The 25,893-nt window shown below is 54.4% G+C and overlaps 1 protein-coding gene across 15 annotated transcripts in view; it reads left to right on the plus strand.

Annotated features, from left to right (window-relative positions):
• Positions 1 to 25,893, plus strand: part of PACS2 (phosphofurin acidic cluster sorting protein 2) — a 70,268-nt gene that overhangs the window by 18,057 nt on the left and 26,318 nt on the right. For all 15 annotated transcript variants that reach the window (XR_011431836.1, XR_011431837.1, XR_011431834.1 and 12 more), the window contains exons 2-4: positions 19,487 to 19,574; positions 22,784 to 22,873; positions 24,140 to 24,265. Coding sequence is in view for 8 of the 15 variants with exons in the window: in XM_023628549.2 (XP_023484317.2) it covers positions 19,487 to 19,574; positions 22,784 to 22,873; positions 24,140 to 24,265 (304 nt within the window). In the remaining 7 variants the exon portion in view is untranslated. The remainder of the gene's footprint in view (positions 1 to 19,486; positions 19,575 to 22,783; positions 22,874 to 24,139; positions 24,266 to 25,893) is intronic.

The raw sequence follows: 25,893 nt of genomic DNA on the forward strand, positions 1-25,893 counted from the left end.
GAAAGCACTGGACAGGGGCCCTTTCCTGCCAGGAGACCACCGTTGGCCCTCGCCTGCAGGGGACAATGTGGGGCTCCCCTCCAGTGGCTGGTGAGGTGCGCCTTCATGCCTGGGGCTGGTGGGTTGGAGGTGGAGCAGCAGGGGGTGACTTCTGGGGCCTCTGGGTCACTGAGATGGAGGACACCAGCCCAGCAGGGCCAAGGACTGGGGTGTCCTGATGGCCCAGAACGGCGATGACCCCTTGTTGCTGGCTCATGGAGTCCCGGGGCCTGTGCTAAGGTTGTGGGTGTGTGTTCCACCATTTCCCACATGACCCCCTCGTAGCTCTCCCCACCGACCTGTGGTGCTCTCTGCAGGGGCCTGGGCTGATGTGGCCTCTAGTGGTCCCCTGGCTCCTGCCTGTGTGTGGCCATGCCTCTGACTCCAGCGCCCACCACCACCTTGCTCAGGGACCGGCTCCTTGGCCTCTCCTCTCTGTTCCCTGTTCGCCTGCAGCGGGGCTGGCCTCTGCTGGAGCAGGAAGGTGGGCTCACAGTGATCCAGCCGACCCTCCCACTTTGCTCCTTCCAGGGGGTCCCAGCCCTCAGTGAGGAAGCCCCTACTGTCCCATCTCCTTCAGGAGCCATTCTGGCTCCACACGCAGAGACACTGAGAAGGTACCTCTGACCTTCTCCCCTGATTAGCAGGAAGCAGCCCTGTCCAGATAAGGCTCAGACACCGGAGAAAGCTGAGCTGGGCCAGCAAGAGCTGGCAGCTGCTCCGGGCTGCCGGAGAAAGGTGCCCAGCACTCAGGATGCGGGTGGACTCGAGCCCTCAGCCTTTCAGAGCCAGCTCCTGAGCACTGTCGAGGCCATGGTCACCATTGCTGGGACGTCTGCCGCTCTCCAGGCCCCTGTGACTGCGCGTGGCCCTGCTGTCTGGACCTCCAGCACACCCAAGCCCTGCAGGGTGCTGCGTGTGGGCATTCCTCCGCCTCCGCCCTGGTCCTGTTCCTGGGCTGGCGGATCCCCAGGAGAGGGCAGGGCGTGGGGGCCGCCTGACCAGCTGCCACTGCAGAGCTGCAGCTCCCACTGGGCAGACACGCGACTACGCAGACAGGGGTCGGCTCCTGGAAACAAAAGGCCCCTTAGTGTTCCCTCCCGCCAAACACACAACGTGTTTGGGCCACAGAAGCAGGCCCCGCGCACGACTGTGGTTTTAACCTAGCCGAGGCCACTCCTGGGCCCACGTGGTCTGCTCCATGTCAGGCTCGAGCTGAGCCCAGCTGGTGGGAATGTGCAGTGGGGCCGCTGCCCTGGGAAACAGTCTGCAGTCCCTCAGAAGGTTAAATGTCAAGTCGCCATGTGGCCCAGCAAATCACTTTCAAAAGAATTGGAACAGAGTCTCAAAAAACAGCCTGGACACAAATGTTCACAGCAGCTCTGTTCACAGTGGCCAGAAGGTGTCAACGGCCCAGACATCCATCAGTGGGTGAAGGCACGAACAGAATGTGGTCTGCCCAGAGAAGGGAATAGTATTCAGCCTTAAAAAGGAAGGAAGTCTTGACACATGCCACAGCGTGGATGAATCTGGACAATATGATGGTCAGTGAAGGAAGCTGGCACAAAAGGCCGCATGCTGTGTGTTTCTCTCTATGTGAAACGTCCAGAGCAGGCGAGTCCAGTGAGAGAGAGAGTGGACTAGAGGCTGCCAGGGACTGGGGAGTGGGAGGGGGGTGACAGCTCAGGGCAGGGGCTTTCTTTGTGGGGTGATGAGGATGTTCTGGAATTAGAGGTAATGATTGCTTAACATTGTGAATGTAATAAATGCCACTAATTTGTACACTGTAAATGGTTAAAGTGGTCATTTTTACGTGATGCGTATTTTACCACAATAAAATAAAGTCGTGAGAAAGGGGGCAGGGATGGTTCTCAAATCGAGGAGACCAACCAGGCAGGGAGCAGTGACGCACGACCCCCTCAGACCCTGTCTACTGACAACAGGGAAAGCACCTGGGGTGGCGGGCTTGGGCAGTGGGCGTGTGGAAGACCCCACAGGAGATGGCCCCTCGCTCGTGGGGGATGCGCCGGGGCTTGGGGTCTTGATGCCCTGTCACTCTTAGCCGGTCGGCAGAAGTCCAGGTGCACACTGGGAGGGGCCCTGGCTGTTGAGGGGTGTTCCCTCTTGTAACTGTTGCTCACTAAGCCTTTGTGACTTTTCTGCAGAGCTAGAGTTTCTCAAAATAGAAAGTGAGGGGCTCTGGGTAGCAGGGAGTGAACCAGCCCCGGCCCTGGAAGGTTCTGGAGCCTGAGTTTGCTATGCGTTGTGGGTCTGCGCTTCTGTGACTCGCCCCTTCACAGCATGGCCCACGTTTCTGTGGATCGTTGTCCTTTTATTGTGCATCTGTAAGAGCCTTTGTTCTGGGGACACTGGGCCTCTGTCTGCTGTCGGCACCGTGGCTGTCTTCCTGCCTCCATTGTCCGCCTCTGACTTTGCTCCTGGGAACGTCCACACTTCCGATCTTAGGAAGAGCTAGTGTCTCGAGGAGCGGGGAGCCGCTGCTCTGGGTCTAGAGCCTGCCTCTGTCTGAACCTGCCTGCTGCCTTCCTTGGTGAGGCCTGGGCCAGTCCCATGCTGCTCAGGAGACCGACAGTGGACGAGAGCGCATGTCTCCCAGCCCTGGGCGCCATCGCGGATGAGGGAGTGAGGCAGCAACGCTGCAGTGTGGACCCCATTGCTGGGGGGCGATGGCACAGTGGCCCACATGGCTAAACATGGTCAGGCGTGATCGGTGGGCAGGTCAGGCCCCAAGGGGTCAGCTTAGATCCTGTGCTGAGAGTGCAGGATGTCTGGGGGTGCTGTCTGTGCAAGGGCCTGCCCAGAGGCTGGACAGAGGCAGTCAGCCGGCCCTGCTAGCTAGACGTCTCCACACCAGCCAGCACCTGGCAGGACGTGCAGTCACGGGGCAGCCACTGCAGTGCCCAAGGGTCCTGAGGGCTTCCGGGAGATGGGGAGAGCCAAGGGCAGGAGGGCTGGCGTTGGCCCCTGGGTGGTCAGGAGGCCTCTGGCTGCACATTGACCAGGGACTGCATTTACGAGGAGGCAGGGGGGAGCCCAGGACCACTGGGGAGGGTCAGCAGCGGGGAACGCTGAGGGCGGGCCAAGCTCCCAGCCTCTCTGAAGGAACCGAGGCACAGATGCTTAGGGCGGAGGGAGGAGCCTGGTGGCCCCCTCGTCCCTGCTCTGGACGTGAGCAGACCCTAGGGTCCAGGCCAGCAGAGTGACGGAGAGGAGGTGAGCAGGGAGTGGAACTCCACAGTGGCACAGCCCTACATCTGTGAAACAGGAACGGGAGGCCCTGGTGAGAGAACATTCCAGAACAGTGAGAGTTAGTGGGAGCCAGAACTTGATGGCAGACACGGAAAGCTCAGCACAGGTGCTCAGTGTAAGCTGAGGAGCTCTCCCAGAAGATGGAGCAGAAACAGAAAAGATGAGCGCCTTAGGGCCTTGCGGGAGCCCCAGTAACAGCTGCCGCACAGGGTGTCCTGGTGCTACTTCTGGGAAGACTGTCATATGGGCCCCTACCGCCGCCCGTCCACCCACTGCGCCTGGCCCTGCGTTCTGTCCACTCTGTTCTGTCCACAGGTGGCCAGCAGGTCCCCTCCTCAGGCCACCCAGGAAGGTCACTGCTCTGCTGAGTGCCTGCTGGAGCCTGACCATGGCCTGGCCGCAGCGCGCTGCCCTTCATTCTCCTCCCCTCCACTCAGGACGGCTCTCCTCGCGACCGGTCCTGTTGCCCAGTGTCTGAGGGAGGGGCATGTTCTCTGCTCGCCACTGCCCAGGGTTGGCACTCACACCATCCCCTCCCTCTGGGCTGGTCCGGGGTGCAGCTGGGTGAGACAGCCCTGCTTTCCTCTGAGGGGCGTGGGCCCTGTTTGTGGGAGAGAGCCTCTTTGCAAAAGTTTTCACTCAAAAGATAAAACCAAGCTCTTATGCATTGTTGGTGGGAATGTCAAACGGGGCAGCCGCTGTAGAGGTGCCTCGGAAGACCAGGCGTGCGACTCCCACGTGATCCAGCAGTTCCAGTTCTGGGTGTGGACGCAGAAAAACTGAAGGCAGGGACTTAAGTAGATATTGCACGTCCATGTTTACAGCAGCGTTATTCATGACGGCTAAAACTTGAGAGCAACGCATGTGTCCACAGACGGATGAAAGGATAAACAAAACGTGGTCTGTTCGTACAATGGAATGGTATGCAGCCTTAAAAAGGAAGGAAATTCTGACACGTGCTACAGCATGGGTGAACCTGGAGGACATGCTGAGTGAAATAACCAGTCACGAAGGACAAATCCTGTATAATTCCACTCATGAGGGGCCCAGAGGAGTCAACTTCATAGAGACAGAAAGCAGAATGGTGGTGCCAGGGTCTAGGGGAGGGGAGGGGAGTTAGTGTTTAATGGGGACAGAGTTTCAGTTTGAGAAGATGAAAAGTTCTGGAGATGGATGGTGGTGATGGCTGCACAACAGTGTGAATGCGCCTAATGCCACTGAACTGCACTCTTAAACATGGTTAAAATGATAATTTTTATATTATGTATATTTTACCAGAAAAAAAAAAGAGAAACATTGCTAAACTCTTCGCCCAAATCAGGCTATAGCAATTAACACTCCCACCGGGGGGCGATGTTAAAACCAGGAACCCTGGTGTCAACCAGTGTGGGCCTCCCACTGCCTGACTGGGCTCCAGGGGAGACCTGGAAGGGGCTCAGGTGGCCAGTCTGCCTGGGTTCCTGCTCTGAGTGAGGAGTCGTCTCCAGACCCCCAGACCAGCTGAGCCCCCGGGTGGGGTCCTCCACCCCTCATCCTCCTGGAGCCCCAGGGACCCAGGTGGTTTTCTGCCCAGACCACCCCCCCTTAGAGAAGCAGTCCCCACCCTGCCACCGCAGGTGTCCTCCCACAGAAAGAAGCGGGGCTCCCCATCCCTGGTTTGCATTTTACATGCGGGCTGTGGGGAGATCAGTCTTCCAAAGAGAAAACTGCCGCATGCTGTTGCCAGCCTCGTCTCCCCTCTCATCTCCACTCTTGGAGCTCCTGCCCTCCCCGCTCTTGGGCTCTCCATTCTGAAGGTGGATGAGCCGAGGGCTTCGTCTTGGGATGGGCGCTGGTTCTGGCCAGGTTTCCCAGAGGCAGGAAGGGGGAGCAGGGCTGTGGGGCACTCTGCGGGGCGTTGTGCGCACGGCTTCAGGGATGGGACTTGGAGGACTGGACGGAGCAGGCCTCCCGTCAGCCCCTGGATGGTGTTAACCGCGAGACATGCCTGTTGAAGTGGAAATGCCTGCAGGCCTTGCGTCTATAAAAATTTCTGCAAAACCAAGTTTCTATGAACTTTTAAAAATGTCACTTGTTCTGCAACTCACAAAAATCAGGGAGCGTCAGCATGTGGCACCCCCAGTCTGGATGTCACTCCCTCCCCAGGATGCCTTCTCTGATGCTGGGTCCCCTCCGGAGCCTGGCCCCACAGCAGAGCTCTTCCCTGCTCCCATGGGCTGTGCGTGTTTGACCTTTGTGGGCTTGTTGACTGACCCCAAGGGGAGGTCCCTGCCACCCCTTCTTTCCCATTCCCAGGGCCTTCTGCTCCCTCTTCTTACTCCTCCCACCAGCTTCTGTCCCAGAGTCCCAGGGCTCAGTGTTCATCTGTCCCTGACTCCATGCTCAGCTTGACCTCTGCCCTCCAGGGTCCAGGCCCAGCAGCACCCATGCTACCTGGTTCCCTGCGAGTCCACCAGTACCGGTCTACTCCGGAGTGTATGTGGACGACCCTGGAAATTCCTCTCCCCTGTGGGTCCTCTCCCCCTCCCTCCCCTTCCTCTTCCTCTCCCTCCTCCCACCACTCCCTGAACTGCTCTCCCCTCTGGCCCTGTGAGCACCTCCTCTTCCTCCAGACTGACCCTCAGGACCCAGTCTTTCAGCCCTGTCCAGTGCAGGCCTGCCCTTCTCCTGTCCATGGCCTGGGCCTGGGTGGCTTCCCCTGGCAGCCCTGCACTGGGCAAGGACCAGCCCGCAGGAGGCCTGCCTTCCTTCCGGGTGAGGGGGGACACCGGGCAGTGCCGGGCGTCAGCTCGTGGCCCAGGAGCTCGTGCCGGTGGAGCCTGTGCTCCACAAGGCCCCCTGACCTGAGCACACAGGGAAGCCGCAGCACCACTTGTGGACACGGAGAGACAGAGGGAGCTGGGCACCTGCTGGTCTGGCCTGGTCTCCTGGGAGCCTGCTTGCTGGCAGGACGTGGCTCTGAGGTGGTCACACCTGCTTTCAGCCCAACTGCAGCCCGGCCTGTGGTGTCTGGTTGTCCTGGCCCTGGGCGCCTCTGCAGCTCTGCTGACTTCCTGCAGGCACACCTCAGTCTCTGCTTTGCAAGTTCTTGGGGATGTAAGGCTGTCCCCTTGTGTCCCCCAGTGTTGGCAGTGGTCCCATAGGCCTGGCTCTTCCTGCACGGCAAGCACCAGAGACCCTAAGGATTGAAGTGTGTGTTCAGGGGTCCCCTCACGCCCAGAGACAGGTGCTCCCTTCCCAAGAGCAGAGGCATTTTCCACATCTGTCTTTAAGATGATCCCCAGTGTAGCATCTCCTCCCTCCCCCAGCAAGATGACGTGTCAGCAGACAGCTCAGTCAGATGCTGTGGGAAGGGAGGGTGTGTTGTGTCGCTGCCACTTACACAAACCAAGACCAGTTGCTTTGAAGAGACCATCAGATGTGGAAATGCTGGGAGAGACGGAGTAGGAACAGTTCTCAGATGCAGGCCCACGCTTGAAGAGTACGCGGGAGCTCCCCAGCTGGGGCTGATTTGGATGGAGGGGGACCCAGGGTCAGGCTGGAGCTGGGAAGGTGGCTGGGCATGGCTGGTGGGCCCCAGAAGCACGTCTGTGGGGGTTTCTTGTGGAACAGGGGACACTAAGCCGGGGCCTGGGGCCTGTCCTTCCTGAAGGGGGTTGGAGAACCAGAGTGGCAAGGAGGTCACGCTGTGAGTGGGATGGTGGACCGCCCGGTGAAGTCAAAACCCCCACACTGGTGTCCCCTGTGGCTGTTGATTCCGAACAGAGACTCACTTTAAATGCAAATATTAGAGAATGAGAGAGTGAGCGTTCCGTCATGGGAGCATCCAATTCAAGTTGTTTAAAGAACAGAGTAATCTTTAAAAAAATAGAAGAGTGCAGATGATAAAGAGCAAAACTGTAATGAAATAGAAAACAATATTGAATATTAGCAGAAGCCCGAGTCGACTGCTTGGAAGGACTGTAGCAAACCTTTGGCAGACGTGATCAAGAGAAAAAGAAAGCACATGTGTAAACAATTTTGGGAATGGAATGATAAAGTCAAACGCTATAAATGTTGTCAATAAATATGAAAACTTGAGGAGGAGGATAATTTTCTAGGAAAAATATGAATTACTTAGTAATTGACTTAGCAAAATAGAAAACACGATGAGACCGATTGCACTGAAACCTCTCTTCCCTGAAGAGCACCAGATGGTTTTACTGGTGAATTTTACCAAATCTTCAAGAAATAAGCCATGTCTCATGTGAAGTGTTCCAGAGATTGAAAAGAAGTTATAAAAGAGGCGAAGCGCCCATTTTTATAAGGGCAGCACAAGGGAAGAGAGTAGGTGAAAATCCTCAATAAAATGTTGACCAAAAAAATCCCTCCAGGGCGGGTCCAGCCCTGTGGCTGAGCGGTTAAGTTCGTGCGCTTTGCTGTGGCAGCCCAGGGTTTCACCGGTTCGGATCCTGGGCGTGGACGTGGTACCGCTCATCAGGCCGTGTTGAGGCAGTGTCCAACATGGCACAACTAGAAGGACCCCAAACTACAATATACAGCCATGTGCTGGGGGGCTTTGGGGAGGAAAAGAAAAAAAAGGAAGAAGAAGATTGGCAACAGTTGTTAGCTCAGGTGCCAATCTTTAAAAAAAAAAGAATCCCTACAGGGTATAACAAGGCGAAAGTACACTGTGAAATGGGAATTATCTCAGAGGTGTGTGGGTGATTTAACATTAGGATATTTATTATTTTAATTTATTACATTCACAGATTGAAAGAAAAAATTAAAGGATATATCCAGAAAAAGCATTTGATGAAATTCATCATACATTCTTGGGACTATAGAAACAAAAAGGAACTTTATCCTGTTATGGGGTACCTACTAAAAATCTGCAGATCTGCCCTATCCAATATGGTCACCTACATTTAAATGAATTAGTCCTTTTACTCGTTAAAATGTGTGATTCAATTCTGTGGTTGCGCTAGCCACGTTTCAAGTGCTGGCTCCTGGCCACCACGTCAGTGCAGCTGTAGAACATTTCATCCTTGCAGAAGGTTCTACTGACCAGTGCTGCTACACGTACGTCATTCTTAAACATTAGAAATAGCACCTTTCAAGTCAAGAAGAAGAAATGTAACTCTTTAATGTAATTTTTTTTTTAAGGATTTTTAAATTTTTTTCCTTTTTCTCCCCAAAGCCCCCTGGTACATAGTTGTATATTCTTCATCGTGGGTCCTTCTAATTGCGGCATGTGGGATGCTGCCTCAGCGTGGCTTGATGAGCAGTGCCATGTCTGCGCCCAGGATTCGAACCAACGAAACACTGGGCCGCCTGCAGCAGAGCATGCGAACTCAACCACTCGGCCCCGGGGCCAGCCCCTTTAATGTAATTCTTGATGTGCTGGCCAGTGCAGCAAGACAGGACAATTAAACAGGACTGGGCTGAAAGGAACAGTTGCCATTTGCAGAGGGCGTAATTGTTCAAATGGACAATATGAAAGTAAACAAGATTTTAGAACCAATAAGAGTCCTGGAAGGTTGATTGATAACAAGATCAACACACAGAATCAGTAGTGCTCACACACTTGCAATAACCAATTTGAAAATAAGAAAAACAATGTCACTCGTAAAAGCAGCTATCTAGGAATAAATTGAACAGAGGATATTGAAGACTTTCCCAGGAGAAGCATCCAGCCACTTGCTCGAGGACGTGAGACACCTGAGTAAGGAGGTGCAGCGACTCAGGCAGTGACCTGAAGGTGTCAATTCTGCATAAATGCAATTCGGTTTCATGAAACTCCACATAGTAATAGAACTCGGCAAGCTAGTTCTAAAGTTTATGCGAGACAGACAATCAACTTTAAAGAAAAATGAAGTGTGTTTGTGTAGGGGGGTATTTTCCTTAGCAGATACATATTTAAATAAATAAGCTATACTAATTAAAACAATATGAAATTGGCAGGAGGATAGACAAATTGACCCATGGACCATAGCACAGAAACACAGGACCGCGCCTTCAAAGACAGGACATTCATGAGCAAGGAAACGATGTGCTCTTGAACAAATGGTTTGGGGACAGTTGGGCATCCATATAGGAAATAATGAAACCGGTCACTTCCTCACCCTGTACACAAAACAACTCCAAATGGATGAATGACCTCAATGTGAAAAGAGGAAGTGAAAAAATTGGGAAGAAGGGTGTGGAATTAAAGCACATAGTATCTGGGAAGCGTAAATCACAAAAGGCATACGTTCAATTATGTCAGCATGTTTTAGAAACCCATTTGTATGGCAGCCTCCAGCCAAGAGATGATCTGTGCAGGTACGCATGCCAGTGATTACACCTAGAATAAAGGAAGACTCCCTCGACAATGAGGAAGTGTCAGTGCAATAGAAAAACAGGCGCTGTGGACGGGCGGTGTCCAGGGACGCTTGTGACCGGTGACCACCTGGCAGCGGCGTAGCCTCCCCAGTCGTCAGGGCGATAGAGTACAAAATAAAACAGCGGGAGTCCCGTGCGTCAGACCCCACGTCCAGTGATCCTGTTCGTTTGGAGGGTGGGTGAGCGTTAGGGCTGAACTGTGAACAGGTTTACATGTTGAGTTCCTAGCTCTCCCAGCACCTGGGTGCGTGACTGGGTTTGGAGATGGAGCCTTTGAACAGGTGATTAAGTTAAATGAGGCCGTTAGGGTGGGCCCTCCTCCACTGTGAGTGGTGTCCTTATGGGAAGAGGAGATTGGGGCACAGAGACACCTGGCTGTGCACACAGGGGAAAGGCCATTCGAGGAGGCAGTGAGAGAGTCCTGGAACAGCTCCTTCCCTTGACCCCCGAGGAAACCCGCCCCACTGGCACCCTGCTCTGGGACGTCCAGCCTCCGGAAGTGTGAGATGATAGACATCTGTTGTTGGAGCTGCTGAGCTGTGCTGTCTGTTATAGCGCCCAAGGACACTAACACAGTGAACGTGTGGGAGTTGGCACCCCCTTGAGGCCCATAGGAGTGCACATTAATCCTGCAACCTTGGGGGACAGCTTGACAGTGTCCTTGGACAGATTCCAAGTGCACAGAGCCCAGACCCAGCCACCCCACTTGGGTTGCTGATGCCTCAGCGCAGCTCGCACCCGGACCCACAAAGATGCAGACCAGAGCGTGCTTATAGTATCAGGTCCTTGGGAACAGCCCGAGTGGCTGTCAGTAGAGGATGGAGAAATCCTGTGCTCACACAGTGAAGAAGTGTACAGCTGGCAGGGGTTACCCATGTTGGTTCTATGAGCGGCATTGACAGCTCTCTGAAAGTAATGAGGTATTGGGTGAATAGGGCAAGTTGGAAAAGCATCAGCAGAGTGGCATTAGCCGCGTGATTTAAGAAACAGAACGGTACACTCTGCCCTGTATGTGCACCTGTAGTCAAAGCATGGCGCGCCCGGCAGTCTAGGGTACAGCGACGTCTCTGCAACAGGGAGCCGGAAACTCAGAGCTACCCGAGCTAGTGCTGATTGCTGCCCGGTGTTATGGTGCAGGTGTCAGTGGTCCAGGGCTGGCTGGGGGGCTCTGCTGTCCTTGGCACATGGCTTCCACTTCTGCGTCCAATGTGGCTGCCTACGTCCTGCCATTGCAGCCAGTGGGAAGGGAATGAGCAAGTGCCTTGCCTCCTTGACGTGATGCACATCGCTTCTGTTCAGGTTCCACCACCCGGGCTGCTCAGTAGCCTCGCCCAGCTGCCCGAGAGTCAGGACCAAGGTCTCTGGCCAGGAAGCCGATACCCAGCTGACGTGGGGAGATTGGAGTTTGGGGACAGCGGTGCGTCTCGTGGAAGGAGGCCCTCCTGGAGATCACGGTTCCTTCCAAGGGAAGGGAGGGAGGGTGGTGGGGAGAGCACACAGTAGGTTTCTGTGGTTCTCGTCACCTTATTTCTTTAAAAAGCTCTGAAGTTAGTGTGGGGAACATCTGTTAATTCTCGTTGGCCGATGTGTGGGTTTTTGTGGCATTACTCTTTGTAATTTTTCTGTACGCCTCACACTTCCCTATTTCAGAAAACCAGGACACTGTTTCTCTAGGAGTAGGTACAAAGTTGGCTGTTTCTGCTCTCCTGTTTGAGCAGACACAATCGGAGGGCCAGACGGAGCACGAGGTGTGGAGCAAGTCTCCTTCCTGTGGACCCGTGGGTGCTCGCCTGTCAAGGGGATTACATTGTACACTGGCCCCATGTTTAAAATACGCTGTGCTTCCTCTGTGTTACTGCTGAGGCTGTCGGCGATTGCCGGGTGTTTACCAAGTAACATCCCAGGGTAGTGGTGAATCATCATTGGGGGTTTTCAGTGTGTTCTGCAATAAACCTCATCCCTGGCTATCTGCAGTGGGACCCTCAGGCCTTGCTCTAGAACGATCCTTGGGTAAAAACAAGTGGCCTTTGTTCTTTCACCTCGCTCAGTTTCTGCATGCAAATGATTCTTTTTATGCTTCTTTTTTTTTTTAAGATTTTATTTTTCCTTTTTCTCCCCAAAGCCCCCTGGTACATAGTTGTATATATGTATTTTTTCGTTGTGGGTCCTTCTAGTTGTGGCATGTGGGATGCCGCCTCAGCATGGCCCAATGAGCAGTGCCATGTCCGCACCCAGGATCCGAACTGGCGAAACCCTGGGCCGCCGAAGCAGAGCGTGTGAACTTAACCACTCAGCCACGGGGCCGGCCCCTCTTTTTATGCTTTTAATGCTGTTTGCACAAATAGCATCAGTTTGCACATATCTTAGAATACCAAAAAAAAAAAAAAAACCAGGGGAAACCCAAATGGCTGTAGGTGTTCACAGTGGTGGGAGAGGTGCGTCTCCCGTGAAGAAGCAGGGCGTCCATTCTGGGGAGGTGGTTTCTCTGCAGAGCCCTGAGCCCGCTCCAGGGAGCAGGCGAGGAAGAAGGCCACCTTTTAGACTGAAAGCCGGTGCCCCACTCGCGGCCTGTTGAGCTGTTCCTGTAAGGGGGGGCTATCAGAGTGGGACTCTGTGCTTCCTGGAGAGTCGTCCTCGTGCTGTGGACAGTGAACGCTATACCCACTCCCTTCACCGAGTCAAGTTGTGAGCAACAGAAACTTCTAGGGGCTGGCCCCGTGGCCAAGTGGTTAAGTTCGCGCGCTCCGCTGCAGGCGGCCCAGTGTTTCGTTGGTTCGAATCCTGGGCGTGGACATGGCACTGCTCATCAGGCCACGCTGAGGCAGCATCCTACATGCCACAACTAGAAGGACCCACAACTAAGAATATACAACTATGTACCAGGGGGCTTTGGGGAGAAAAAGGAAAAAAATAAAATCTTAAAAAAAAAAAAGAAACTTCTAGAAACAGGAGTTGTGGAAGCCCTGAGAATGAAGAGAATGAGACCTTTGAGATCCCAACCCAAATAAGTTCCCTGGAAGCATTTCTGTTTATTCGAAGCAGGATCCACATAAGGCCTTGTTTGCAATTGGTTAATGTATCCTTCAGGTCTCGTGGGTGTTCTTAACTTGTGGAAGGTTACTTTTTAAATTTTACACACGGGGACATTCAGCCGGCCCAGCGCTGAGCCTTGTCACCCTGGCGACCAGGCTCTGAACACCGGACAGCCCACCCGCACCAGCTGCCTCCTGCCCCCCGAGGTGGCTCCCGGCTCCGCTGACCTGCCCTCTCTAGGACGCCGTGTCAGGGTGGTCCCCACTCTGTGGGCTGCCGCGCGCATGCACATGTGTGTGCACATGTGTGTGCTGTGCGCGCATGCACGCGGGTGCTTCAACCCGCCTCCAGCAGCACTCCTGGTGTGGGGATGAGCTCTCCGTCTGTCTGAAGAACTCTAGGCTGTTTCCAGTCAGGGGCGCCTGTGAGCACCGCTGCTGTGAACACCCCTGCCCCAGTTCCCGTGCGGACACAGCCTCCACGTCCCTGGGGTGGACACGAGGAGTGGGATTGCAGGGTGGGGAGCTGCCCGTGCACCCGGTGGCATTCCCGCCAGCAGGTCGGAGCTCCAGGCCGCCGATACCTGGCCAGTGCGGGGTTAGGTGTTGGATTTTGTTTCAGGCTGTGTAGTGGGTGGGCAGTGGGGCCTCGTTGTGGTTTCAGCTGTGCGTCCCCAGTGACTGATCACAGGGAGCATCTCTCTGTGCACTTGTTTACTACCCACAGATTTTTTTTTTTTTTACAATTTTAAAAAAGGAGTGGTTTTTTTTTAATTTTATTAATGTTATGATAGATTACAACCTTGTGAGATTTCAGTTGTACATTATTGTTAGTCATGTTGTGGGTACACCACTTCCCCCTTTGTGCCCTCCCCCCACCCCCCCTTTTCTCTGGTAACCACCGATCAGATCTCCTTGTCAATATATTAACTTCCACCTATGAGTGGAGTCATATAGAGTTCGTCTTTCTCTGACTGGCTTATTTCGCTTAACATAATACCCTCGAGGTCCGTCCACGTTGCTGCGAATGGGCCAATTTTGTCTTTTTTTATGGCTGAGTAGTATTCCATTGTGTATATATACCATATCTTCTTTATCCAATCATCAGTTTCTGGGCATGTAGGTTGGTTCCACGTCTTGGCTATTGTAAATAATGCTGCGATGAACATAGGGGTGCAAGGGACTCTTCTGATTCCCACAGATCTTTTTTGATGAAGTGTCTGTTCAAGTCTTTTGCCTATTTTTTTGGGGGGGTTGTTTATTTTCATATTGTTGAGTTATTTTGTTTTTTGCTGAGGAAGATTTGCCCTGAGCTAATATCCATTGCCAGTCTTCCTTGTTTTTCCTTTTATGTGAGCCGCTGCCACAGCATGGCTGCCAGAGTAGTGGTGTAGGTCCACACCTGGAACCAAACCCAGACCGCCAGAGTGGAGCACGCTGAACATAACCACTAGGCCACCAGGGCTGGCCAACATATTGTTGAGTTTTGAGAGCTCTTTATATGTTCTGGATAAAACCCTTCGTCATATGTGATTTGCAAATATCCTCCCACTCCCCCCCACTTAGCTTGGCTTTTCATTCTCTCAACAATGTTTTTCACAGAACAAAGTTTTAAATTTTGATGAAGTCTGACTTACCAAGCTTTCTTTTTCTGTTCTGTTAGTCTGTATGCCTTTCCTTTTGTCAGTACCACACTATCTTGATGACTGCAGGTTCACAGCAAGTCTGATGTCAGGTACCGGGAGGCCCCAGCTGACTTCATTCTCCTTTGTCAAAGTTATGTTGATTATTCCGGTTCCTTTGCCTTTCTACATCAATTTAAAAATCAGTTTATTGATGTCTACAAAAAAGTCTTGCTGAGATTTCATTGGAATTGCATTAAATCTGTAGATCTAGTTTGGGGAGAATTAATATCTGTGAGCATGGCATGTCCCTCTGTTTACAGTTGTCCCCTCATCTGCGGGGCACACGTTCCAAGACCCCCATTGGAAGCCTGAAGCCACAGACAGTACAGAGCCCTCTGTATACTATGTTGCTCCCTTTATACACATACCTGTGATAAGGTTTAATTTATAGATTAGGCACAGTAAGAGATTAATAACAATAATAGTAAAATAGAACAACCATAACAATGCTGTAATAAAAGTTACCATATATCTCAGCAGCTCAGCATAGATTTTTTTCTTTCCTTATTAGGTCAAGAACTTCCACCTTGTCACATAAAGGAAGTACTTTATGGCTTCTCTTTGCCACGCTCGTACCACCAGCATCACTGCTCTCACCCTTTAAGGTCCTTCTTAGGTAAAATAAGGGCTCCTTGAACTCAAGCCCTGTGGTGCTTCCACAGCTGGTCCGACGACCCGGACAGCTACTGCGTGACTCACGGGCAGGGAGTGTGCACAGCGTGGACACACTCCACAAAGGGTGATTCGCGTCCCGAGCAGGACGGAGCGGGATGGTGGGAGATTTTGTCACACTACTTGGAACGGCAGGCAATTTAAAATGCATGAATTGCTTGTTTTGGGAATTTTCCGTTTGATATTTTCAGAGTACGGTTGACCGTGGGTAACTGAAATAGAGGAGAGTGGAACCGTGGATGGCGGCTGCCGCGTGTGGGTCTTTAGTCCTTGTTCCAGCAGTTGGGAGTTTTCAGTGTGCAGATCCTGCATTTGTTTTGTTAGATTTCTTTCTTTCTTGTTTTGGAGCTATTATAAATGGAAGTTTTTAAAAATGACTTCCACTTGTCCATTGCTTTTATATGTTGAACCTGTGCCGTGTGGCCTTGCTAAGTTCATCAGTTTTGGGAGCTTGTTTTCACATTTCTGCAGTCCTTGGGATTTTCTTTTCTTTTTTTTTTAAAAGATTTTATTTTTTCCTTTTTCTCCCCAAAGCCCCCCGGTACATAGTTGCGTATTCTTCGTTGTGGGTTCCTCTAGTTGTGGCATGTGGGACGCTGCCTCAGCGTGGTCTGACGAGCAGTGCCATGTCCGCGCCCAGGATTCGAACCGACGAAACACTGGGCCGCCTGCAGGGGAGCGCGCGAACTTAACCACTCGGCCATGGGGCCAGCCCCGTCCTTGGGATTTTCTATATGAGTGATCATGTCTGCAGATAAGAGCTTTATTTTTCCTTTCCAGTCCTTCTGCCCTTTATTTCCTTTTCTTGCTTTATTGTCCTGGCAGGCCTTGAGTGCTGTGCTGACTGGCAGCGGTGAGCGGGCGCAGCTTTGCCTCCTTCTTGATCTCGGGGGACAGTGTGCTGTCCCTCACACCCAGCGTCATGGGAGCTGGGGGCCTTTTGGACATGCTCCATCGGGTTCAGGAAGTTCCCTTCTATTCCTAGTTCACCCAGAGTTTTTAATCACGAATGGATATTGAATTTTGTCAAAAGTCTTTTTGGGTCAGTTGAGATTTTGTGGGTTTTCTTATTTAGCCTGTTGATGTGGTGAATTACGTTGATTTCAAACGTTGGACCCGCTTTGCCTTCCTGGAGCGAACCCCGCTTGGTCGTGGTGTGATGTTCATGAATATTCCTTTCATGTGTGGCTGAATTCAGTTTGCTGATATTTTGTTGAAGATTTTTACGTTTATGTTCATAAGGGATGTTGGTCTGTGGATTTCTTTTTCGTACTGCTTTTGTCTGGTATCGGTATCAGAGTAATGGATAAGCTCTGACAAGTATTGCTTCCTCTTCAGTTTTCTGGAAGATATCATGTAGACTCGTGTCATGTCTTCCCTTAATATCTGGTTAAATTCACCTGGAGTTTTCTGTCTCAGAAAGTCTTTATTAGTTCAGTTTCTTGAGTGGATTGGGTTGTTCACGTGACTGTCCATCCTGGTGAGTCTTGGCAGCTGTGGCTGTCACAGGGCTGGTGCGTTTTATCTGAGTGCTGGATTTACGTGCCCGCAGCTGTTGGTCGTGCCCCTGATCCTGCTTGTTCGGGTCTGTAAGGTCTGTAGTGGTACTCCTCGTTTTCCTGCTACTGCTCATTTTTGTCTCCTCTTTTTTTTTTCTTTGCGTGGCTAGAGGTTCTATCAATTTTATTGATGTTCCCAAAGAACCAACTTTTGGTTTTATTTTCTCTATTTTCAGCTTCATTGCTTTTGCTTTTATCCTCATTATTTTCTTCCTTCTGCTCACGTTGGGTTTATTTGCTCTTCTTTTCCTAGGGTCTTAAGGTGACTGACGCTTACCTTGTGTGGTTGAGACCTTTCTTCTTTCTGACGTAAGCATCAAATGCTGAAATTCTCTTCTCAGCACTAATTTTGCTGCATCCCACACGTCTTGATTTATTGTATTTCACTTTTGTTCCGCAAGAAGTCTCTCTGATTTCCTTCAAGACCCCTCTCTGGCCCGTAGGTTGTCTGGGCGTGTGCATTTAGTTTCCCGAGTGCTTGCTGTTCTCCTGCTCTCTCTGTCGTTGACTTCTAGTTAACTCCATCCTGGTCAGAGAACATGCTTCATACTTTTTGGTTCTTTTAAATGTGTTAAGTGCTTTCTACCCGGGATACAGTCTCTCCTCGTGAGTGGGAACCCCTTTGATCCGGCTTCTTCTCTCCTCCCTTGCAGTTCTTTTGCCCCTGGGCGGAGCCCTGCAGAATCTGCATGGCCCCAGGGCTGGAGTGGGCTGGGCTGGGAGCTGAGGGGTGGCCCAGCCAGGTGAGGTGTCGGGGACTGTCAGGGGCACATTCCATTTGCCTCCAACCTGGGGCTGTCCCTGCTGGCACGTCAGGGCGCATGGCTGCCTGGGGAAGCCCTGAGTCTGGCTCTTGGCCCCTGGGCCCAGTGTAGTGCAGGTGGTGTCACCATCGTCCCCCAGGCGGCCCCTGAGGGCCTAACAGGCTGAGGTGAAGGTTGGGTGGTTTGTGCGGGTCTTAGTCTATAAAGGTGACTGAATGATGACACGGGGAGGTCAGCGCCATGAAAGAAAAGTTCGTGTTGTTCTCAGTCCCCTGGAAACAACAGGCTCAGCACACCATGCAGGGCCACGGGGGAGCACCAGGTTGGCAGGAGGCAGAGGGAGCGAGGGGAGGCCCGGCCAGAGCCTTTATTGGGGTTTCCTCAGGAAAGGCATGGCATGGCAGGGTGAATGGCTTAGGATTGCCAGTCTGAATAGTCCTGGTGGACCTTGGGGCCCAGGGAATGTCCTAGTTGTCTGCCAGCTGGCCCTGGGTGTTTGGGCAAGGGTATTGGCTTGGTGTTGAGGGTTGGGTCAGGAGGGGGTTCAGGGTACAGGCCTGCATCCAGAGGAGATGGAAACAACTTTGGCCCGTAACTAATGGAAGCAAACTGTAGAATCTGAGAAAACAAGGAGCCGTGGGGTCTTCATTTCATGCCCGGAACAGCGGTGGGACCTCTGTTCCATGCGTGGTTGACAGGTGCTCTGGGAGACTTTCCCAAGCCGCGCAGTCGACTCTGCCCTTGCGTGTGTGCAGCCTGAGCACACCTGCCTCAGCCGCGCCCCCGCTGCCTGGCTCTGGCCATGTGTGTGTCCAGTGGGAGGGCCCGGCCTTCTTCCTGGCCCACTGTGTCCCCACGCTCCGCTCAAAGGCACAGAGACAGAAGAGCGGAGAGTCACTTTGATGCTGGCAGGTGGGCTATGCTCCATGGCCTAGCCATGTCTGGCATTTGTCCTGCTGCCTCAGGTTCAGATGCATACTTTGGGGACCAAGTGACAACTCAGGTGGGCATGGAAAGTCTGGATTTCCCAAATGGGACTCCTAACACAGATGTTGGGGACTTGGTCTGGGCACGTGACCTGTCCAGGCAGCAGGGACATTTTAGCCTGGATGGTCACGTGCTTACCCTCATGTAGCCGTGTCGCTGCCCGTGTGAACAAGCAGACTGGCATCTGAGTGGGAAAATGGCCAGGGCCTCAGGGAGCCGTGGAGAGGTGTCCAGTCTATGGAAGCTTTCCTGTGGGTCCTGGGGCTACAGTCCCACACAAGCGCACACCATCGGCTCCTCGGTCCTGGGCGCCTTCGTGTTGTTGTTCTGGAACCCACCCCGTGTGGATGCTGCCTCCCAGAAGGTGAGCATTCGTACGGCAACAGCAATCGTGCATGCTGGGTCTGCAGTGTAAACACTGCAGCCAAAGCAGAGTAGAAGGTTCAGGTCCCACCCACTCTGTTCGCCAGGGACAGTGGTGGACACAGTGCAGGCTGTCCTCCAGGCCTTCCTAGGCAGGGCTGGCACACATCACCACAACTTTGTATGCAGAACAGAATGATGGAGGTGAAGTTGGCAGTGTGAAGGTTCAAGAAGGCCGGGGGTGAGGGGCCCGGGGGCCATGTAGGCAGGGCCTGCAAGGTGGGCGAGGCGTGCCGGGCCCCGGAAGACCTGTGCTCTCACAGCTGGGAGCAGGTTCCCAGCTGGCTGGCACCCTGGTCCCTGGGGGTTTCTGTGGTCTGCGGTCTCAGATTTCCTGTCTGCCCTTATCCTGCCTGTCCACAATCCCACACTGACACCTGCACGGGAGGCAGACCCGCCTCGGAGACCCTCTGGAGAGGGGCGCTTCGCCGGACAGCCTGGGGGTGCTGAGGCGCCCGCTGTGTGCAGGGACCCCAAGGGTGGCTCCCAGCCTGGCCGGGCCTGGGCAAGGGCTCCTGGGAGATGTGATGGCCAGTCTCTAGGAGTGACCGTGGTGCTGGAGGCCAGGGGCTGAGGGCATGTGGTCCAGTGCAGCCTGGCTGAGGCCGGGGCTGCTGTGGGGTGGGGACGTTTTGGTGTGAGGAGGTGTGGAGGGTGTAATCACTGCTGAGCCAGCTCTGTGCCCTTCGCAGGTTGTGCAGCCTGACCTTGAAGAAGCTGGTGGTCTTCAAGGAGCTGGAGAAGGAGCTCATCTCCGTGGTGATAGCCGTCAAGATGCAGGTAAGGGTTCTCTCTCTGCACTGTCCTGGGACCGCGTCGGATGCCTGTACTGTCCAGGAGACGAGAGTGGGCAACACCCACCACAGCTGGCCCCTTACCTGTGCAGGTGGCCGGGAGCCCGATTCTGTCTTGGAGCCAGGGGGCCTCTGCCCAGGCAGTTGGCCTGGAAGATGGTCCTGATGCTCTGGCAGGGTTAGAACCCTCGGGGGCACAGTCCTGTCCCCATGAAGGACCAGCAGCCCAGCGTTCAAGAACATGGAGGAGAGCGAGAGTGCTGAGCTCGCTGCCCATGGGCCTTCCCAGAGCAGAGGCACGGGCGGAATGCCTGTGCTGGGTCATGCTTGCCCCTCCCTGGCCAGCCCCCGACCCAGGCCCGGCCCAGCCGTGCCCACCTCTCTCCCCCACACCATGGTAGTCCGCGGCCCTCAGGTGGCACAGGTTCCTCTGTTTGGTCTGATTTCTGCCTTTCAACAATAACGGTGTTTCAGGAGGGCCCCTCGCCCTGCCCGTTCCTCGGGGGAGAGTAGCCCCTGGCCCTCAGTGCTGCCTTCACCCGGCAGCAGTGGAGGGGCCCAGCCAGCCGTGGGGCCACCCGCATAGTGCCTCCTGCAGCCCTTCACAGCTGTCCCCTGGCAGGTGTGGGCCCATGTGCAGGGTCCGCCTCTGCAGGCCCTCCCTCCCCCAGAGCAGGCAGCCATGTGTACCGGTTCCTCGAAGTGTGGGAATGTCCGTGGTGTGGCCCTGCAACTGAGCCACCGTAGATGCAGGTGCCTGGCCTGTTAGGACCCCTAAACCATCAGACCCATGGGGCGGAGGGCCTGCTTCACCTCGGTCCCAGGCTACTGGAGCCCAGGCTGCAGCCCTGCATGGTTGCTCAGGACCCCAGCCTCGGCTCCTGATGCAGGGTCTCCGGGGCTGGCTGGACCAGCATGAGTCAGGCTCTTCTCCAAACTGAGAGCTCCAATTTGAGTTTGAGGAGGAGCATCTTTATTTCTCCAGTCAATTGCTACCATCCAAAAAATGTTAGACTTCTGAATAAAGATCTGAAATCCTTTTCTTCAGCAAAGATGCTGTTGTAAGATCTCAGCAACAAAGCAAGCTGTCCCAGGCTGTGTGCTGGGCTGCATGTCGGCCCACAGCAACATGCCCCACATGAGAATCGGCCCACCCGTGTGCAGGCGCCATAGGCTATGCTCTGGCCTCCTGCCTGGCCAGTGGTCAGGATCTCACCAGATCTTCAGACCACGGTGGAGTTCACCCATCCCTGGCCTATGACTCTAGTGCTGACCGCTGACATGATTGATCTGCTCCACACTCTGGCCCTATTCCTCGACCTCCTTCCCCCAGCTACCCATCTGCGTGGTCTTGCCTCTGACCCCGTCATTACTGAGAACTCAGCTTCCAGGGTCAGGGCCCCAGGATCCTTGGAGCCATCCCACCTCTCTAGCTCACCTGAGTACCCCCATCAACTGGCTGCTTGCTCTCTGCACCCCGTGGCCTCCCCTGCAGACCCTCAGTTCCTTGCCTGCTTCTCTTTGGGCATTCTCTCCTGCCTGGGTCACCTGTTATCTGCTCAGTCTGCGCCTGCGTCCGAGGGGTCGGGCAGGGCTGGAGGAAACGGCCTTTGGCCTTCTCCGAGATGTGCCTTTCAGACCTGCTCCTGTCTCCTCAGCCCCTGCCCGAGCTGAGTCCCTGTTTCTTAATTCCCAGAGGAAGCAGATGTGCTGGCTCCCTCACTAACCTGCGTCTGTGCACGTGTGCTCACTGCCCTCCTGGTCTGTGCGTGGACCCTCCCTTCTCCCAGCACAGGCTGGTCAGTTCAGGTCCTCTGAGAAGCAGACCCTAAGATGGGGTCAGATGTGCAAGAGATCTGGGGGAGACGCCTGTGAGGGACAAAGGGGCTTGGCTGGAGGATAGGGGGGTGGGGAGGGGTGCCTCCACACCCGTGCTGAGCTCCCTTGCTCTGTCGGGGGCTGGGAGCAGCCTGGTCATGAGGCCTTGGCGCTGCCATGTGGCCCAGCAGGCAGCAGCCAGGCCACTGTCAATGGGCTCCTCAAGCAGGACATCTGAGCAGAGCGTCACACGGCAATGCAGGCCAGCCCTGCACCTGTGCCCAGGACCCCACACCCCCGTCACTCCCATCAACTCTCATGTCCTTGTCCTGCACCCGCACCTCGCTCCTGCTCTCACCGTTTCGCCTAACCCCTGATCTTGGTCAAACGCCTCAGGAGTCACCCCCTCCACCCTGGAAGCCACCTGGTCACCTCTGTTCTCCTTTCCAGCCCTGTGATCCTACCCCTCCTGGTGCCCCACAGACGTGGGGTTACAAATGTGTCCTAGTGGGCCTGGCTTCCTGCACTTAGCACACAGTCTCAAAAGTTCGTCCACGTTAGGACAGCAATTTTAAAACAATTTTGTGATGACCATCTTTCATCCATTTGAATTTACATTGCTGGCAGGTTTGAGGTTGGGGCCTGTGTATGGCTTTGTTTTTTTGTGAAGAAGACTGGCCCTGAGCTAACATCTGTGCCCATCTTCCTCTACTTTATATGTGGGACGCCTGCCACAGCATGGCTTGCCGAGCGGTGCCATGTCTGCACCCGGGATCTGAACTGGCAAACTCTGGGCCGCCAAAGCAGAGCATGTGAACTTAACCACTGTGCCACCGGGCTAGGGCCTGTGTGTTTTATACAGATGATTTGTTATCCACTTATCATGGCCACTTTGTGGCTGACTCTTCCTGCTGACCTGAAGGTTGGTTATTCTAACTAACTTTGTTCAGTGTGCATCCGCACGTTTTGGGTCTATCCCTGCCCGCCCTCTGCCACCCCTGCCCGGGCCACGGTGCACTGCATCTTGGTCCCTGCCTCTGTGCCACATTTTCGCCCAGCGCTCTGCTTTTCAGGATACCTGGCATCTGGCACACCCTTTCTCCCAGCAATGTCCAGTCACCGCACCCGCTGTGTACTTCCTGATCTTCTCTCTAGTTTCTTAGCACAGACGCCTTGAGGAGGACTTCGTGGCTAAAGGATATGGGCATTTTTAAGACTCCTGATAAATCTACGCATTGTGCCTTTGGGACCATGCGAGCTTGTGCTCCCCACCCGGGTCTCTTCATCCTGAGAGCATAGAGAGAGCTGACATGACAGTGACTCGAGCCGGCTTCATTGTGAGATGCCTTCTGAATCAGATGTCCTGTTGTATCCCAGGGCTCCAAACGGATCCTGCGGTCCCATGAGATTGTGCTGCCCCCCAGTGGACAAGTGGAGACCGACCTGGCGCTGACGTTCTCTCTGCAGGTGGGCCTGGCCCCGTGGGGGCCCCACGCTGCCACACCAGCCTCGGTCAGGGCCTCCTCCTCCGTGTTGGGAAGCGTGCTTTGGTTTGTCTCTCATCACGTTCCCACGATGTGGCAAGGTCGGGAACTCAAGTCACCAAGTTCCGGTCCTTTCATTCTAGTATTTAGAAAAGATGGGGAGGAGTGTGTGGAAACTCAGCTCTGAGGTTCAAGCCCCTTGAAGTGTTTGGGTGTGCTGGCGGGAATGTGGCCTCCGTTTAGACCGGGACACGCCCCCAGGAGAAACAGAACTCTCCCTGGACTCTGTGCTGAGCCCTGATCTGTCGAGGGGCCTAGATCAGCCCCAAACTGACCCCAAGGGCAGCTCCTCACACCTGTGTTCCTCTTTTTGTCCCTGTTGAAGATCCATGTACGGAGACTCAGCACATGCACTTCTGACCTGACACTTGCTTTAAAGATTAACGCCATAGTTACTATCAATCTGTTTCAGACCCATTGAAACTACTCTTTTCTCATTGCAAGTGTGTAAGACACTTTTCTCATTGTGAGTGTGTAAGACCCTGACCCTGCCTGGTGGGGGGTTGGAGGGCGTTCTGCCCTGAGCTCTGACGCCCTCTACAGCAGCTTCTGGGTTTTGTGTTGATTTTTTCTTCCCAGGGGAGTCAGGCTTATTGGAATACAATTTACAAGTTGTACAATTCACCCGTTAGAAGTGTGTGGTTCCATGGGTTTTAACAACTGTGCACAGGGGTGTAGCTACCACCGCAGTGAAGGTGCGGGACAGCCCCATTGTCCCCCAACTTTTAAAATTGGCTTTGATTTGTGAGCTTTAAGGCAGACTTGTGCACATCTGCTTTGTGTGCACAGGCTCGGCAATCACAAAGCCCTGGCCGCACCATGCACGGGCCACCTGGAGCAGTGCATAGCTGCCTGTGGCTGCCTCGGGGAGCACAGCGTCCCTTACAGGAGGCACGCCACCTGCCCTGCCACGCTGTGGGGAGCATGTGCTGGGTGCTCAGGGCCCACTGATCACCCAGATAAGCTTCTGAGCTGTTGTTGTATGTTCACAGATAGGTGGGCCCCTCCCAAAGGCTGTAGTAAACCATGCATGTCCCCCAGCAGTGGCTTTTAATGTAGACTGAGGTGCATGGTGACCCAGCAGGAGTGAGCCTCTGAGGGTCAGCAGGGGTGAGCCCTATGACACACAGGAGACCCTGCAGGTGTCAGGTGGGCATGATGGCAACTGTGACTCCCCCTTCTCCCTTAGTACCCACACTTCTTGAAGAGGGAAGGCAACAAGCTTCAGATCATGCTGCAGCGGAGAAAGCGATACAAGAATCGCACGATCCTGGGCTACAAGACACTGGCGGCGGGCTCCATCAACATGGCTGAGGTGAGGCTGCCCACGGCTGCCCTTCCTGCCGCCACAAGAGCGCCTGCGAGGCCAGCTCCAACGGGATGGCTGCCCTTCAGCCGAGGGTAGATTTTGGCTCAGGATGGGTCTGTCCTCTTCCCTCCTGAGAAGTGTCTGTGCAGTGCTCCCCCTCGCTGGTCCTCCTGTGACACCCGTGTGTCGCTCAGTTGGCACTGACCCTGGCTAGCAGGGCAGGGCTGCAGTCAGCGCAGGGGGCTATCAGGGGCAGACGGCATGCATGCTCGTGAGGGTCAGAGGGTGGCGTGAAGTCGAGGAAGTTCCCTATTGAGGAAATGAGAAAGTATGTCAGAACAGGACCAACAAAGTGACAGCTGGTCCTGGAGGGCAGCTCAGGGCCCCCCAGTGTCCCTTGTGCTTCTGGGCCTTTACGTAAATATCGTAGGACTGCGCCTGGGGCTGTCTAGGCAACTGCCCGGCGTCAGTGGTCCTCAGGAGCGCAGAGCTGTGCTAGTGCCTGCCTGAGGCAGGGCAGGGCAGGGGCGTGGGCTGGCTGGCCATGACAGCTCCACGTGGGGAGCCAAGGCTGCCCCCTGAGCCTTGTGGCCCACCCCCAGCACCTGCTCAAGCCTGCAGGCGTCCTATGCCTCCTCAGACCCTTGCTGCCTACCCACCGGCCTGTCCAGGACAAACACAAGTGCTGCTCAGGGCTTAGCCCCTCCCAGCTGCCTGTACCCAGGGAGACGTGGGGCAGGAGGGTTGCAGAGAGCCAAGAGGGGCTGGGGGCTGCATTTCTCTGTGCTGCTACTGGGCCTTAGCTGAGCCTCCCAGCCCCCAGACCCCAGAAGCGGCACAGGCAGACCAGGCCTGGACTCCTTGGGGCCCGGCAGGCTCCTCCGCTGGCCCAGGGCCTCTGGTCATCCAGCTGTCCTCTCTTCTGGCCCAGGGCCTCTGGACATCCTGGGCCTCCTGCCTCCAGTCTGAGTTACCAGGCTCAGAGGAGGCTCAAAGATGCCACCTCATCTTTCTGCTTGAGCAGAGGGGCCTGCTTTGTGTGGCAATGCTGTGTCCCATTCCATTTCTCACTGGCGATGCAAGCAGTATCCTGCAGCACATGCCAGCCCGCCCCTGACCTGTGTGGACCTTCTGTAAGAGGCCGGCTTCTCTCCTGTCATCCTGAATGGACAAAGGAGAAGAGCAGGTTTTCCTGAGGGCTCATGCCTTGGTTGAAGGAGCGGCAGCCCCACCTGCCCGCGCCCAGGCCCCTCCAAGCCGAGACTGAGCCCTGGCTCCTCTGGAGCAGTGCGTCCTGTGGCCCTGAGTGGCATGCACTCTGCCTGCTTGTTTTGTCAGGGCACCTCCCTGATGTGGGCGTCTGAGCTGCGCTGAGCACGTTCACACGGCTGTGTGACAAGAGCACTCGGCAGTTGGCGTCTCTTTAGCCAGGTGACGCAGGTGTGCTGGGGGCTGCGGCCTCAGACAGCACATGATATTGCGTGTGCTCCATGTGTTCATGAGTACATTGTCTCCAGGCACACATGCACACACAGGCATAGGGAGTGGGTCTGAGGCTTGGAGTAAACTTTATTTTTTACTTAAGAGTTTACACCCCAAATCAGGCCCCCCAAATTTTTAAAAATCTGGTCCAT

This window comes from Equus caballus, chromosome 24 (assembly GCF_041296265.1).
Source record: "Equus caballus isolate H_3958 breed thoroughbred chromosome 24, TB-T2T, whole genome shotgun sequence".
Lineage (NCBI taxonomy): Eukaryota > Metazoa > Chordata > Mammalia > Perissodactyla > Equidae > Equus > Equus caballus.